Raw genomic sequence first — 18,549 nt, 5'->3', positions numbered from 1 at the left:
GGCTTTGCTACATTAGAGGAATTTGAAAAGTAAAAGCCATCCTGATTTTAAATGGACAGACCTGTGCCTCTTCATCAGCAAATGGACAAGGCTTTTAACATGGCAGGTGATTTACATTACCGTAGCGTCCACTTTTATTTGGAACATAGAGAGGATGACACACCATAAAGAGAAAGATGATGACCCCACCGTTTTTAAGTGAGAAACCATTTATCAAAGAGGTCTATGTACAGTACAGCCTGCAACACTTCATTTGAGAGAGATATGCATTTCTCTGTCGAATTAGCATTTATCCAAAAATGTTGTTGATACACACAGGAGAAACGGCTTTCAGTTGTACATTTTGTGGCAAAAGCTTTAGTCAAAATGCTAATCTGAAGAAACACTTGAAGATTAAACATTAAGATGAAAAGCTCCCCCCTCGGACATACCTGTAGACTACACCAGGTACAGATTACTTTTTTTTGTTGCTCTCCCTCGTGGAGCTACCTGCGGATTATACCAGGGTCAGTCCACCCTTAGGTGAACACGCACTGACCTTCTGCACCTTAATCCCATGTATAACGCACAAACTTTTTTTGGTTTTTTTTATTGCGCTTTCTTCTCTCTAAGCACCTTAGCGTCTATAAGTATATCATGCACAGTATACATACATTGCTGCTATGCTCAGGCACCTTAGTTTGTTTCTTATCTCAGGTACTTTGTAAATATGTAGATAACTTGTTTTTGGCCTTCTATTGTTCTCTTGTTCGATCTCCTTCCCACTTGCCCCCTACCCCTCTTCTTCTTCTCTCTCCCCACTCTTCTTTCTACGGAATTTAACGTTGCGATGGGAATGATGTACAAAAACGAATTTCACCCACTTTTTTACCTTGTAAACCTGTGATGTGACAATAAAACTGATTCTGATTCTGATTCTGTTATAACTGAAACAAAGGCCTCCTGAACGTCTGGACGCTATGTCCTCAGGGTTACAGGCGACTAAGTCAAGCTTTTTAACATGCAGCATAGCTATCTAAGATGATTCTAAACATTTAGCTAGACAACACTAAAACTACATAATAGCATGCCTGGAAACTGCCTCTAAGAATAGTGAATGAATGACTGCTGTACATGTTCAATGATAGAAAACGCGTGAATTTCTCCAGAGAGGTTGGAGCACACGATTACCGGCAACTCTGTTAGGTGGTTAGATTTGACTGCCTTGAACAATAAGGGCCCTTTGGCAATGAACAGCTGTAATACATTGTCACGTGAATATAGTACTTGTAGTCATCAATGTCTTTGTACCTCTAAGGCAACCTGCTGTGCTAAACTGCTTCAACTGAACCACAAGTTACAGCATTTTGAACACCAATACACATGCAATTTGATGAATGCAGATAAGGAATACACTACGAAACATTCAAGAAACACCTTGGGCAATACTGTCTGATTCCGGATATTTTAAAGTTCTGTTGCTGCATTCAGGGCACAATGTTTCCCACTGTACCCAGCACATTAATTCCCATTCCAGTTAGTTAGAGTTAGGAGCTACGGCCAGTGTGATGTAGAGCAATGGTACCCAAACTTTTCAGCTCAGTCCTATTTCAAAAAGCGTGAAAATAGCATATCAACAAGCTCACAACGCATCGCAATGTGATGTGTTGTGTTAATCAGCTATTTTCACGATTTCTTAAAAGTGTATTTCTTTCTTTCTTTTTCTTTTTTTTCCATCCTTTTATACATTTCTGACATTCTTTTGAAAAATGTTTGACTGGTATTAGTTTTTTATAGGAAACGTTAAAAAAGGGGGACAAAAAGATCACAAGTCACAACCCATAAAAATGAGTCTGTGGACCATGGGTCCCGACCCAGTGTTTGGGAAACTCCATCCTGAATGCCACTCTGTCCCAACGTGAAGACATGCACGAGGCTCAGAGCAACATTCAATCAACTGATAACCCAAGCAATTTGATTTAACACTTCAGGAAGGCGTGTGTGTGTGTCTTCCACCAACATACACTGTAGGTAAAAGAGCCCCTTCCCTATTCGAATCATTCTTTTTTGACAGTTTCCCTCGCCTGTCCTCATCATTGAGAGTTAACCAAGCCTAAACAAAAACAGCTTTTGAATGATATGTAAACGAATGTAATTTTTTGTAGCAGATGCCAGTCAAACAGACATCAGGGCAGGCCCGCTGCCAGTAGAGAAGACTGGGGCCGGGGTGGGGGTTGTAAGCTATGACAGAGCCATGCACTGAGAGACATGACAGGCACTATAAGTGAAAATGAATACGCCCAAGGCAGCTTCCTGATTACTTTCTTATTATAATGGCAGAGCGTTTTTCATGGCGGCGGGTATGAAACAGCAAAGCGAGCATAGCACTGGTGTGGCTATAATGCTTTCAACCTGCTGCAAGTCACAGCCTTGCAAAACAGCCTCGCTTCACATCACCGGGTTCTCACATTTGTCCTATTAGGTTGCATGCAATCATTATCCTTAACTCCATGTAATTGATTGGCCCAACAGTCTGTGATGGCACCACTACAAAGGCAATTAGATCAATGCTTGTTTAAGCGTCTGTTAGAATTCAGATAAGTTACACTAGTATACGAATAATATAATTTAATGCCAGGCCACAATGGATTCGTCATTACCTCCTGCAGAGACATTGTTAGTAGACATTACTAAACAGCTCAACGGTGACAGCAAATAACTAGGCTACAATACTGTTTAATATTACTGCATCCAGAGATAGGGATTTCAAGTGGACAATATTTTTTTCTTCCACATTTTTCAGACTATTTGTGTAATTCCCAGCTGGGCGTTCATTTCCCCTGCATTCTCCTCGCTCCGCAGACACTGCAGAGCTGCACCGAAATCCTGACTACTTTGTAACTCCTACTAATGACGCCCGCTCATGTATTCAGGTGTGTACCCACCTGTTCGTGCTATCAGTCCTGCAGCTGACAGGCAAGCGGGTGGGCAACGTGAAACAGCTACAAACAGCAGGTGAGTGATGTGTAGCTGTCTGGTTAGCGTCGGCGCGTCCAGCTCTACGCACACCGCAACACTGATTAGCATGGTTTATAGTGGCCTTATCACACACATGCCACCACACATCAGAGTTAGCAACCCTAACCCCACCCACCTTAAGAGGGGGGGAAACACACACACACACACACACACACACACACACACACACACACACACACACACACACACACACACACACACACACACACACACACACACACACACACACACACACACACACACACACACACACACACACATATATATAGCTGGACTAAGCGGTAGCTGTTATCTCATTAGGCCATTTGCTCCAGTTCTATGTTTTAAACATGACCGGCACGCTTAGGATGTAAATTGACTGCGAAGTGGAAAGGGTTTGAACAGGGGGGAGGTGCTGACGGGGAAGGGTTATGTGCATTAACATTAGTTAATGAACATTCACTAACATCAACAAACCATGGTCCCTATCGCCCTTTTTTTCTCTCTCTCTCTTCTTTGTGGTTAAAATAATGTAAAGCTTCTGTCTTCGTCTTGTGTTCTTACAATTTGCTTAGTCTGTTTTTTATTTATTTTTTTGCTCTTTTTTATTGCTTCCCTTCTGTTTCACCCTCTCCCTCTTCTCCTCTTTTTAAGAAAGCAATGTAGGCAGAAACGGTCATGGTTTGGATCATGCTGAAGAAGCAGGAATTAATTCCAATCAGGCAGGGAAGAGCCATCCCATTTAGTCCTAAACCGAGTGTCTCTCACACACACACACAACTCTGCACCTATTGTCCCATCACGCATGCTTTCACGCACGCACGCACGCACGCACGCACGCACGCACGCACGCACGCACGCACGCACGCACGCACGCACGCACGCACGCACGCACGCACGCACGCACGCACGCACGCACACACACACACACACACACACACACACACACACACACACACACACACACACACACACACACACACACACACACACACACACACAGCATTCTTCTTACATTCTAAGCCTAAGGTTTGCCTAAGGACTGTGCTGTCGTTTGACAACCCTCACAGAAAAATTTGCAGTCTACGTCCTTGCGACTGAAGGTTGAGATCTCTAATGAGATGCTAATGACCCTTGCCACAACCCAAGAACCTCACTCACAATCTTTTTTTACCAGGTTTTCTTTCTCCTCAATTGTGCATTTTCACCGAGATAAGATGTGCTACTCTAGCTCACCGTAGCAAAAAAAATCTAGATCAAAGGCTTTTGTCTGCAAGAGTCAAAACATGACATTTTCTACTATCTGAATGGTTTCACCTCATTCAGAATACACTCATCATTACATGGTCTTTATGAAGCATTGTGCTGTGCCTCTTGTGTCACTTTGCTCTTATCCATTTACCTCTTAACCCATTCAATCCGGGAACGCATCTACAAACGTCTTCTAAATCCCAACAGTTTTCTGAAAAACACTTATGTTGCTATAATATCAGTGGTTCTCAAACTTTTTCATGTCAAGAACCCCCTAAAGTTTTATGTATTTGGTCGCGGACCCCCATTTCAAAATATTTTGTTCCAGGGACCCCTCACAATTTTTCTAAAATAGCAGATCTACAAGCTTGTAGTGCGGCACTCGGTGCCGCGCTATGAGCTCGTATATCTGCTATTTTATGAATAGCCAACGTATAAAATAATGGTTCTAGTTAAAAATCTAAAATGACACAGATGCGTTCCCGGATTGAATGGGTTAATGATGGGTGAGGACAAGGCCACAATGCTCATCAGAGAGAGTAGAGCAGAACAGTGCAGTTCAGTGGAACCTCCTGGCTCCCTAATACTCTCCAACTACACACAGTAGCCTGCAGTACAGTACATCTCTCTGTCTATATGCTCACATCTCTCATTTCCTTCATCGCTATAGGCAACGGCTCAGACACACTGCCAATGTCAGCTCTGTAACTCTCTGTACCTTCCTCCTGTCTGACAGTGATTTCCCTGTCGCATTTTTATCTATTATCTCTGCACCTTTATTTTTGTGTTCTTTTTTTAACCACATGAACTCCAGCATCCCTTTTCTGGGCATGTCATAATAGGCAAACATTTGACAAAACAGACAATCTATGGGTTGTAGATCGCCTGTTTTTTGGTGCAGAGCGAAAAAAGGAGGAGGCCAAGTATAGACCCCTGGGGGACCCCGTTCAACAACAAATTTATGGTTCAAGTGGTTAATATGGGGGAGGATCCTACCATGATGCTCTCCTTTGCCTCTTCTCTGTGACAAATTTTCAGCGGGTCGAGGACAAAACACGAAAACATGAAATCATCTTACCTATTGGCGATAGTTCAGGCACACTCCCAATGTACGGTCCTTCTAGGAACTTGGGCTCGCTGTCATTGATGTCCTGGACCTTGATGACAAACTCGGACTCGGGTTCCAGCGGGTCGTCGGAGAGCCGGTCTCGGGCCTGCGCACGCAGCGTGTAGAATGCCTTTTCCTCGCGGTCCAACCGCTCCGTGGCGTGGATGTCTCCCGTCAACTCGTCGATGATGAAGATGGTGCCCGCTCCCTCCCCGGAGATTGTGTACTCGATGTTCCCCTCGCCCTCATCCGAGTCTGTATGGATCTGAAAATGGATGCAAATATAAAAACTTAGCTTTTTTTTTGTTAGTTTTGTTCTCAATTTTTACATGACGCTGGCTTCATGAGCTCAAAAGTAATTATTTCTTCCTGGAGGGATTCTTCAAAAGGTTGAAATCCCTGTACGTTTCTAACAGCACCGCATATCAATGTAGTGAACCTCCAATGTAACTACCACTGTGGATACCAGTGGTTTATGTGAATGATTATTTCCAGATAATGACATCTGGAGATTGAAACATGACCACAAGGCGTACAGCTCAGCGTGTTTCCTCCACCCCATTTTCTCATCTACTTCCCAGCAGCCAATGCAGCTTAAGGTCCATTCCCAACTCCCTCTGGGCCAGCCATCATCGCTGCCATGAAAAAAGAGAAAGAAAAAAAAAAGGCAGCAAAAAAGACAGCAGTTTCTATGATGATTTACACCGTCTCCACACGGCATGCCCTTCACAGGATATGATGCCCAAATTAGGAGATCAAAGTCATTTCAGAGATTGTTAAAGGTGGGGAAGTAGAGGCGCCGAGGTTGAAAAGTGAACTTAAAGAGCCCATATAAATCAGAGCTCTCCCCCTAATGTGATTAGAAGACATTCTGGAAGCTGCAATGAGAGCGGCAGCATGGTCCCCAGCCCTAACCTCCCATTTGGGTCTTTAGAAAGCTCATGGGGTCTGCACTCTTTCTCTCTCTGTCTCTCACTCTACTCGCTCATATTCTCTCTCCTCTCTCTCTCTCTCTCTCTCACACACACACACACCCACACACACACACACACTCTCTCTCTCCTCTGTCCATCTTTCATTATCATTTCCTCTCTTTATTCCCAATTCCCAACTCTCTCTCTCTCTCTCTCTCTCTCTCTCTCTCTCTCTCTCTCTCTCTCTCTCTCTCTCTCTCTCTCTCTCTCTCTCTCTCTCTCTCTCTCTCTCTCTCTCTCTCTCTCTCTCTCTCTCTCTCTCTCTCTCTCTCTCTCTCTCTCTCTCTCTCTCTCTCTCTCTCTCTCTCTCTCTCTCTCTCTCTCTCTCTCTCTCTCACTCTCTCCGCTACCTTCTACCTGTATTAATAATTCCGAGCCCTCTCTGCAGTATAACCGTGGTTCAATCTACCGAACAGGCCCAGGGAGAGGAGAGAGGGGAAGTGGGGGGATCACCCCAGCCTCTCTGGTTAATATTTTATAAAGGCTTAATTAAATACAGGCTTCTATCACCCTCACGGGGGTTTTCATTAAGTATTTGTCGTAAAACCGCAGAATAATGCAAGCACGTGCCTCGATATTGCTCATGCTTTTACCCCTACCTTTTTTTAAATCTGCCTTTCTTTGCCTTTTCTCTTCATTCTGAATCATCCCCAAGTCAAATAAATGAACTGAGAAAATATACACTTTGGCGCCATTAATATTTCAGTGATAATAAAAGAAGTTTGAGTTGCCAGAGCTGAGAAATAGAGAAAGAGAGGAAGAGAACGTTATCCAATAACAGTGTGACTAGAGATGTTTCACTATTTACATACTGTATCTTTCTGTCTCATTGTCTTTGATTCTCAATATACAATCGTGAATTACTTGTATGTCTATTAACATCACGTTAATTCGATTAGACATACCCAACCGCCCACACAAACAAAAGCATAACAATACGGTACATTAAAGAATTATGTAGCGCGCGCACACACACACACACACACGCACACGCACACGCACACGCACACACACACACACAGTTGATAATTCTGTTGGGATGCTGGTATTTCTCTCCCCTCAGGGTAGATGTGTCCATCCATCTGTCAGTCTCTGTCCTTTTTGGAGTGATTCAGGTTGGCAGTTTCAAACACGCACGCACGCACGCACGCACGCACGCACGCACGCACACACACACACACACACACACACACACACACACACACACACACACACACACACACACACACACACACACACACACACACACACACACACACACACACACACACACACACACACACACACACACACACACACACACACACACACACACACACACACGCACTGAGTTGTTTTCAAACTAAAGGTCATTGCCAGGACTTCAAAGCAAACAGAACCATTAGCAGTGTAAAAACGCCCTAGTCAAATGTGTTATGGGAAAAACATAATACACAACCCGAGTAGGCTACAATAGTTTTCCTATTGAAACATGAGAAAATTGGACACCAGGGGAAAGAAGAACAGAGGAGAAAAGAATAACGTTTTCTTTCTGTAATGTATCACAAGAAAAGAGTCTGAGGCTGCTTTCACATGGGTGTGATAGATTGGTACGATTGCTTCATACTGTGTCTGAGTATGATTGCCCCTTCCCCGCTGGTCAGCTTTCACATTAGATACTCTGTATCTATATCTAGTTGTGATTTTATGATTTCTTCTGCCCACATTTCATGTAATTTCTTCAGTAGACCAGAGAGATCCGTTGGCTGTGTAGCATGTAACAATTTATATGATCGAATTAAATTGTAATGACATCTCAGTTTAAATACAGTCCACATCTTTTTTGGCACAGCCGGATTTTACACCTGATACATAACATGCGTCGTGCTGCTCAACGCGTCGTTGAGAGCTTGCAGATTGGCTATTTTTGGTGCGGGACACCCCCCCACAGCTAAGTATGCCTTACTAGTTTTTTAGCGGTTCTTTTGATATCTCCTTATTGAGCTAGCCTGGGTTCCAGACTGATTCGCTCCGTTCAGCTGACTTTAGAAAAAAAATCAGTTTGGTCGTCTTCCATTTGAGCCGGATTTCCGAACGTCACCTGGGCATGTCATTGCTGATTGGATAGGGGTTAACGAATCACAACAGGAAGGTAGTGACTTGAATTTTACATTGGAAGACTCCGGTCCTGCCCAGCCCACAGACCAAACAGAATCCTCCGTGCCTGGGTGTGCGAGACCGCCCTTTCACATAGGAAGATGGCCTGAATGACAAGCGAAGTAAACATTTTTTTTTTAAGTAACCTGAACGGAGCGTGTCAATGTGGATTCCAGGCTAATATTGAGCCCACTCTCTCTCCCTCCAGCTGTTCCTGGGTGACCGTGTTTCTTTTCTGCTTTTAAGTTCCATTTCAGGGCTTTTCGGGTGATGTTTGAGGCAGGTTTTCTGTGGCCAATCCAACTCCACTTTCTCTTTCAATGGGATTCGGACTCGTTCTTTTCCAAAGGTCCACAACTAAGTATATCTCAGGCTTAAAACCCCTCTGTGCCATGCTAGGAGTGTTAACAGGAGGTTGTGAATATGGATGCGTTGACCATAAGGTCTTAAATACCTGACTAAGTAAACACCAGAAATATGCAACACATTTGCATAAAGGATGAACTGTCAATGTTTGCACTCACCTTTCTATTTTTTATACCACCTGGTTTACATTGTCACACTGTGCTCAGCTGCTGTACAAAGTGACGTGAACGACTAAAGGCTATGTGACACATCGAGCCGACTAGCAAGAACTAACGGCGGCTGATCAGACCTCTCTGTGTCGCGAATCGCTTCACGCCTCTGGTAAAAGTTGAACGAACACACAATGTAAAGACTACAGCTGGTCATAAATAACCAGGTAAGTGTACGTACCAGGAGGGGGCAACATCACGGCATATAGCAGAGCCAAGCTCCAAAGCAGAGATCTTAGACAAGGAACGTTTCTTAAATACCAGAACACGAAGAATGGACCTGCAGAAGAATGTTCTTGCCAAGTTACCTTGGGGAGAACTGTCACAAATGAAGCATAGCTTGTGAGCTAATTTAGGCAGTTATACTATCACATGCATGCGGGTTATGTGACTATGCTTCTTGTCAAGCATCTGGCCAACTTTTCACAAATTGTATTTATTTTTTTACAGAATAAAAGCAGAAGCAGCAGATTTCAAACACCTTCTTGATTCTTGAGATCTACAAGCTCACAACATGACTCAATGTGTCACATGTGAGCTTGTAGATTGGGAATTTTTGCATGACAAGGTATAGAGGCCATAACCATTTAAACATTGAATCATCATCATTGAATCTATCATGGTTAAAATGGAGTTTGAAGTTATATGGGTTTCTATAGGAAGGGCGCGTGTCTGATAAAATGAATATCAAATATCTAAGTGCTGAATCAAGCAACTTAGAGATTATCCAGGGTGAGTAGATGTTAAAATGACCCCAAACATGTTTGAAAGTGAAATATCCCTTTAACCACTAAAGCGTTACTGTATCCACCTGTTTCCTAGGCTTTTCACTGTGTTCCACTTCCTGTCTTTTGATCCAATGAAATCCAATGAAACCGGTCAGATGACTAATGATATCCAATGAAATCCGACAGGAAGTGGAAAACACACAGCCAAGAAACTGGTGAATACTTCCTCGCACAACAGTGTTGTGCAAAAATTGTGAAGTTAGCTATTTTCACAATTTGCAAAATCCTTGAAAACTAAAATGTACAACATTATCCGAATGAACTCCATTTAATATTATTGACTCACATTATATAACATATCTCAGGGAAATTATGTAAATGACCATTATACCATTATAACAAATTCAACTAGGAAAAGTGCTCCTCAGAGCAAAGGTCTCCACCAGGGCAGGTGTGGGCCTGACCTGGATGTTCAAAATTCACCAATCAGGATGGAATATGAAAAATAGGACGGAACCGCCTTGATCACATGACAATAGAAATAATCTGTACCAATTTGCGTGATGTTTGGACAAAACGTTTAGGTGTAATATAAAGAAAAAGTGAAAAGTGGCCCCCTGGTGGCGCTATAATAGGGCAATGTTAAAAGGGTGGCATTTGTTCCTCAACGCAGTGCGAATGTGCGTGTAAAGTTTCACCACATTCGGACGCTGCGTTCATGATTTGCGGCATTTTGTTCATAACCGGCCACTCCTGCAAACTTTAGATGTCAATCTTAGCCAATCAGGAAGGAATATGTCAAATCAAACAGATCCGTCTTGATCACATGACTATAGAGATCATGTGTACTGATTTGCCTCCTAGGAGGCCGACTTATGTAAAACACATTTTTTTTGGCACTATAAATGACAGATGTGAATGTCCTTTCCCTCTAGGGAAAAGTTATACACAGATTGGTGCAGTTGTAGGTAAAAACACGAATCGGCCTGTTTGTCACCATGAGGCTGATTTGAAATAAATTATGCGAGCCGGAATAGTTGTGCACACACATGAAAGCATGTCTGCGAACGTCGCACAGGCACATCTGCCTTTGTATCAACCTGTTCTCAAGTGTCCCAGTCTCTGCTATAACTACAAATTGTTTCACTTTATCGTTTGTTATGAAGAAGATTGTCTAAGAAGCAATACTTTCATGATCCGTATTACAGAGCCTTTCAGTAATAGGCTACAAGAAAGTAGATAAGAGATACACAATGCTGTTGGTTATGTTAGTACTTTAGCCCCACCCTTTCCATGACTATTTGAAATGGAATAGTAGCAGAAACTATTGTAGAAATATTTCAATTTCTTAAAATAATTTTCTAAAAGCTACTTGATATGAAAAGAAAAGAGGAGAAGAGAAGAGAAGAGAAGAGAAGAGAAGAGAAGAGAAGAGAAGAGAAGAGAAGAGAAGAGAAGAGAAGAGAAGAGAAGAGAAGAGAAGAGAAGAGAAGAGAAGAGAAGAGAAGAGAAGAGATGATACCGTTTATTTTTATATGGATTCAGCAGAATGCAGGTTACACTGAATCTGTGGGTTTATAGGGTCTCAGAGTGAAAGCAAATTGTCTGTCTTATATCCAAGTCTGTGTAATCAGGAGTAGCTCTGCCACATTTCACTGCTGTGCTTGTCAAGCTCTCTGATCTTAACTGCCAACGGTGCTAACAAGGTGACTGCATCAGAGACACGATAGGTGGAGAGATGGAAGGGAATGGGCACATTGAACATGGGAGACTAAGACGTAAAAGGCAAGAAAGTGGCAGTGAAGTGAGACCAGAGAGTGCTAGACAAAAGAGAAGAGATTACGAGAAAGAAGACAGCTAGGGCATGGCAAGGCACAAAAGAGAAAAATTGGAACCTCAGACAGAAGGAACGGCTTGGTCCATATGAGGGAGAGGCGGCCAAGAGGAAGGCAGAGAGAGCGGGAGCGAGGCAAGAAACATCAAGAGGTAATAACAGTATTTGAAAGATAACAAACCAGAGCAACCTAAATTCCTCTCTCATCTTTCCAGGAGATGTGGATCCGTGAAACCCCTTGTCCAACAGCCGTGCACTTTCCCTTTCTCCATTCTTAAGCCGCTTTGTACCTCTTTGATAATAGCTATGTGATGTCACAGCTGGACCGAGATTTTACTAATTATAGCTTGGATCATTACAGCGAGTAGAATTACTGAAGGCGACGTGCGTGTGTGTGTGTGTGTGTGTGTGTGTGTGTGTGTGTGTGTGTGTGTGTGTGTGTGTGTGTGTGTGTGTGTGTGTGTGTGTGTGTGTGTGTGACAGATGCTCTTTTTTTCACACATGCACACAAAAACAGATTTGCCATCAAAGACTGCGATATTATCACACCCAGTAACTGGAGAAAAAAAATATGTTTCTATATGTATACAGATGTCCATGCCCATTACTAATTGCGAGGCTCACTCTCGTACATTGCTGTTCCAGCACCCTTTAGTTGGCAAAGGCAAAACCCAGTTGGACATCTGTTTGACTTGGGTATATGTTTTTACAGTATATTCCAATTAAACCAGACATACTGTACATGTCATGTTTGAATGCTTGTATCCAACAAAACTGTTGTGCATCATAACAAACCGAGAGTAAATACTGAAGGCACAACATACTATAGATCTCCGTCATAAAAGTCTTACTGATTGGTCAGATATACACGTATACTTCCAGGCTCTCTTTGGCTCATTGCTGGACATCACTGAACCATTTCTTACAGTAGTGTGTAAAACAGGGAGCAGACATACACTGTATAGATGCAGAGTCCAGCGGACTGTCTGCTGACTTTTGCCTTTTGTAGGCCAGTGTACTCAAAGCATATGCCAACCCCATTTCATAGACATTCCTCATGGACAGGCGACAGGTCACACAGCCAGGTATGCACGGACACAAAAACTATTGCTGCACAGACCACAGATCATCTACATTGACAGATGGCTGCTTATGGTCTTTGTGGGCATCCATAGCGGACCCTGACCGCACGTCTGCCTAGATCTACTTTGTGGATATCCACCCACATAGTTTGTTTGGAGAATATGAATTAAACGTACTGGTCCATACCGTGGGGGGATATGCACACATGATCTGACAACCTGGGAGCCAGTTCGTCCCATAGCTCGCAGGGCCATCCTACAGCTGGGCAGCCGTAACCATGGTGACATTCTTTTACAGAAAAACGCTAATAAACAGTTGAGATTTGGTGAAAAACGGGCTTCGGTGTTCCGTACACATGGTAATGGACAATGGCTGTGTGCAAATTCAGATCAATTGCTCCAGCCACTGAGGAGAACCGGGCAGAACAAATGTTGGCCTCACCACCTCAGCACTACAGAGCTTTGTAGAATTATAGTAGGATGAACTGGACTACACTGAGAAACACATCTCATGGAACCAATGTCAGACATACAGTATTAATTGCATGTGTCATTTCCTCCCAAGAGCATTTTACATAATCTGCTCTTGGCGATCTGATGTGCTGTAGACTCTTGTGTTTGATGCCTTTAAAACAAAACAAAACTACATATCTGCTCTCTCTCTCTCTCTCTCTCTCTCTCTCTCTCTCTCTCTTTTGGGAGATGGGTTTACCTCGCTATGACCCTATTTAGTTGTTTTCTATTGTTGTAAAATGATTGTAATACAACAGGGCATTACGTTTTGTTAGTCTACATTAATGCTGTGCAAGGGACAGCAGTATGTGAAAAAGATGATTCCTGGTTAACCTTCTGCTCATAGAAAAAAACTGCATGACTGAAGGCAAGGTTTTCTATACCCCAGGTAGAAAAAGCAATGCAGAGGATTGGCAGAAAGGCAACATGCATCTATTCATGCAAAGATTTACTAAGGACATCATCCCAGAACACGTCAATAGTGGCTAGAGCACACACTGTAACCTTTTTTCCTAACCTTAGCCCAGCTCTAATTCTAAGTCCTCCTGTAGGTCAAAAACCTCCCCTTGAAAAGCTGTTTCCATATCTCTGACGTGAATGGGAACGACAAACGCCATATCTCAGAAAAATGACATTTCCGTGCATTTCATACTCCCTACCTCTCTACATTTGTCAGAGAGCACATTAGGGAAGGAGACGGAGGAGAAAGTGAGAGTCGCGGGAGCAGTTCGGTCCAACAGGATTCATTATCCAAATGTACTGAACAAAGCTCCCCGTTTATTGCTGTGTGAGTGACCGTTTACTGGGAAATCATATTTCATTAGCAGAGTAATGGCGGCCGTGGTGTGAGACAGACAGGCTTGGCAACATTGCCCAGTTGGAGTGAAATAATATGAGAAAAAAAGCTTGTTGTAAATGGACAGAGATTGTCAGAGGCGTGACGCCTGCATTTAATCCTTGTGTGTGAATGTGCGTGCTCTCTCTTTTTTTGTTTCTTTCCCTCGCCCTCTCTCACACGCACATGCAGCACCAACACGTGGGCATGCACGCACGCGCACACACACACAAAACGCTTGCATGCACACGTACACACACACCCACGCACGCACTCACGCACACGCACACACACACACACACACACACACACACACACACACACACACACACACACACACACACACACACACACAAGCACTGTATTAATAGTCTTGGCCCATGCCCTGGAACCTTGGAGAACAATAACTCTGGGTAATTTTATTAATAAAAGCATCTCCCCCCCCCCCCCCCCCCCCCTGCTGTCTGGCCACCACTACTACCGCCACCACCACCAAAGTACTTTACATCAGCTCACTGCTTTCACTAACACGCTCTCCCATAATGAATCACACGCAAATGAATGCATGCAGGCATCTCTCTACGTCTCTCTCTTTCAGTGGTGGAAGAAGAACTCCTATTTTTTCTAAGTAAAAGTAGCAATACCAGAATATATATTATTAAAAAAAGACTCTGTTACAAGTAAAACGTCTGTGTTCAAAATTGTAATTGAGTCAAAGTACAAAAGTATGCAATGCGTTGCTTGTACTGTAGATCTGTGTTTTCGACTAGCCAAAGTGTAAAATAGGGGTTAAGTTTTGTAATAATAATCTAAATCTGCAAAGTAGTAACTAAAGCTGTCAAATAAATGTAGCAGAGTAAAAAGTAGAATATTTGCCTTTAGATGTAGAGGAGTATTGAAAAATAGAAATACTCAAGTAAAGTACAAGTACCTCGAAATCGCGAAGCGCACTACTTGAGTAAATGTTACTTTCCACCACTGCTCTATGTGTCCTTCTCTATGTATACGTCTGTCTGTCTGTCTGTCTGTCTGTCTGTCTGTCTGTCTGTCTGTCTGTCTGTCTGTCTGTCTGTCTGTCTGTCTGTCTGTCTGTCTGTCTGTCTGTCTGTCTGTCTGTCTGTCTGTCTGTCTGTCTGTCTGTCAGTCAGTCAGTCAGTCAGTCAGTCAGTCAGTCAGCCTTAGTAACCACATTTTCTAGCCAAAGTTTATTGGCAAACACAGCCATCAAAAGAAATTTTGAAAACAGGGGAGGAAACCTCCTATACAACTTTAATATAATTTCGGCCTACAGGAAAAACAAAAATCTGAAAGACTACTTGATCCACAGCAAATTGAAGCCATGGAACCAAGTAGCACGGGCAAGGCCTAACTACTTTAGCCCGAAACAAACGGTTAAAAACAGGACAAATAAAAACATTATTAGCCTAAGACAGAACATCACATACAACACCAGAAATTGTGTTTATCTGATTACTTGCCAAGTGTGTGGATTACAGTATGTAGGAGAGACAAGCAACTCCATAGCAATTAGAATAAGCCAACACAGGTACACCATTAATAATGAAAAAGATACCCATTTATTAATTGTTCAACACTTTATGACACATGGGATTGATGCTATAAAAGTATGCGGCTTGGAATACAATGACCGCTGGACAATTGGGCAGAGAAGATTCCATGAAAAAGAATGGATTACAAGACTTAGCACAAAATATCCAGGGGGTTTAAACTTCTAAACTGCCCAAAAGAACTGAAACTATCCACATATTCTTACTAACCTAAACAATGGAGTGGATCACCTACATCAACCACAGAGTTGAGTGGGAGATCTCATTGTTGAGTTAATATGAATATTAATGGGGACACATTGATACCAAGAACCATCAACAATTGGACCATCAACAGGGAGCTAATTGTCTTCCAAATTGGAGGTGTGAACATCAGAACTGTGGATATGCTAACTGGGTTCAAAGACTGTATCTTTTTAGCATCTATCCCTTGGTTATAAAATATAGTGTAAACACATCTTTAAATGGAATTAAGAAATAGTTTTAATCCGAGGGCATGCGGTTACCCTAACTCAGAGATTAGACGCCTCTGCCCTGCACAGTCTAATAGAAAGCACAAAGCCTTAATAACAGAAATAGTCTGCCTCATCCTGGCAGTTGGCCAATAGTCACTTTGAGTGACAGTTGGGACAAACGCAGTCAGTGGGGCAAACGCAGTCCGCACCAAAAAATATTTACGATTCTGTCCCTATCGGTACATAACTCGGACGGCGCCGATTCGACTAGCAGACCATCGGCTGGTCGTCGCGGGCACTCGCGCCTGGAGGCGCTCGGGCGCGACTCCTCAGCCTCAAAGTCTGCTGAGTCGGCGCGCCTCCGTCATGGTCCAAAACTATACTTTATCGGCTTTATAATTATAAATTATAGTGTAAACACATCTTTAAATGGAATTAAGAAATAGTTTTAATCCGAGGGTATGCGGTTACCCCAACTCAGAGATTAGACGCCTCTGCCCTGCACAGTCTGAGAGAAATCACAAAACCTTAATAACAGAAATAGTCTAGATAAGCTTAATTAATTGCAAAACATGACACCCCTTATTCAAAACAGAAGGCGAATGCATTCATCTCTTTATAGGACCTACACAGGTAATAAAATTACCTGTGAGACCTTTATGAATTGAACCTCACAGTCAGCAGCAGTCAGTCAGTCAGTCAGTCAGTCTGTCTGTCTGTCTGTCTGAAGGTATGTTTGTGTCTCTATGTATGCACCTCACTGCCTACAGCTCCCTTCCTTTTTTGTCCTTTTTCAGACTGATTGTTGTGCCTGCTGGCTATGGTATGGCCGTCATGCCTACCCAGCAGGAATGTAATACAAGTGGAAGACAAGTAATCACCAGGGGTGTAATTAGAACACCCAGCCTGCTGTGGAGCACATCAACATGCATTATTTGTAACAATGTAGAGAATTATAAATGTATGCATGAATGTTGCCAGCACAGAGTTGCCAAACCCAAAGTCGGAAAAACGTATAAGAACGCCCACAAGATTGACACACGCGAGTGTGACTCATCCGTGTCTCATGGGGCTGTCGGCATCAATATTCCATCTTTTCACATCATGTCAAATATAAGCCAATCGAATCATACATGCCGTCCAGTCTCATCAGCTCATTGAGTTTCATGAGGAGAGTGGCTGATGACTGTAGACGCGAACGAGGAAGGAGAAAAGAGGAGAGAAAAGGGTTCAGCGGAGTGGTGCGAACATTCCCAAATTGAAAATACGGCACGCGTGCCAACAGGAGTCAGATGTGGTTTGACATCCATTCATTATCCATGATGACATTAGGCAAATGTCGCACTAACAATCACACAACCAGTGGCAATCTGAGGGGGAATGAGACTCATGACACTGGCCTTGGATGTCACAGCAACCAAAGCAAACCAATAGAGAGTACCCCCCCCCCCCAACCCAAAAGAAAAAGAAAAGAAAAAGAAAAAAGAAGCCACCCATTGTAGAGGATAACCACGTAATGTAAACCTTCAGTTACGAGAATGTAAACTACCACATGTCAATAGCACAGTTGATCTTTTTTTAACTGATACATAATGTATTAATTAGTGTATTAGTGGTGCTACAGAAGAACGTGTTCTATGCGGAAAACATGGTTCCATAAAGAACGATCCAGGAGTCAGAAGTGAGGCTGAACAGTGAAATGAGGTTCACATGGTTCTGCAAATGGTAGGGGTTCTACAAGAAACTAAGTGGTTCAAACTGTTTTATGTCACGAACCCCCAAATAACTATGTATTTGGCCACAGAACCCCATCTGAAAAGATTTTGTGCGAGCGACCCCATACAAGATTTGTGTGATTAAAGTTTCCAAAAAATTCAAAATGTTTCTAGATAGTAGATTGGCTATTTTCAAACAGCCGACGTATATAATGGCGGTTAAACTGAATTAGATGCAATATTAACTCATTTTGCCGGGGACCCCCCAGAACCTCCTCAAGGACCCCTGGGGGTCGCCGCTGGACCCCACTTTGAGGACCACTGCCAAAAAACAGCATAGAAGTCACAGTAAATATGCCTTACCTTTCCTACGTAGAGAGGCTCCGTTCCTGTGTACTCCTCCACAACAAAGAACTGGTTCCACACCCATCCTCTCTTCACTCGTTCATGGGACATGGCCCCCCCTTCCAGGCTACTCCCTCCTGGGGCCACTGAGCCACTAGTCCTTGAGGCCTCACAACAGCAAAACCTACAACTAAGGAGAACAAGCGCTACGAACACTGTCCAAGCTCTTACAGTCCAACACAGAGCCATTTTAAGGTGGGGAAGCAAAGCGCTCTCCTGCTCGGCTCTACATGTGATGTAGGAGGGAGAGAAACAGGAATAGTCTTTTTTCTTTTTATATATATATATATATATAAGCTGTTTATCTATTAAATTGCCACAACTCCAGCAGGGCACACAGGTCTTGATTGTACACTAATCCACAAGATTCTGG

The 18,549-nt window shown here is 43.0% G+C and overlaps 1 protein-coding gene across 1 annotated transcript in view; it reads right to left on the bottom strand.

The window, feature by feature from the left end:
* The window catches only part of cdh22 (cadherin 22), a gene marked incomplete at its 5' end in the record, with an annotated part of 105,699 nt that extends 87,472 nt beyond the window's left edge, over nt 1-18,227 (bottom strand). Inside the window, 2 exon segments of the mRNA XM_084061520.1 lie at nt 5,327-5,621; nt 18,135-18,227. Of these exon segments, the coding sequence (XP_083917646.1) occupies nt 5,327-5,621; nt 18,135-18,227 (388 nt within the window).
* Nucleotides 18,228-18,549: the final 322 nt, after the last annotated feature.

The sequence above is a fragment of the Gymnoscopelus microlampas genome (genome assembly GCF_963454915.1).
Source record: "Gymnoscopelus microlampas genome assembly, chromosome: 7".
Taxonomy (NCBI): Eukaryota; Metazoa; Chordata; class Actinopteri; order Myctophiformes; family Myctophidae; genus Gymnoscopelus; species Gymnoscopelus microlampas.
This window is presented reverse-complemented; position numbering and strand designations above follow the sequence as displayed.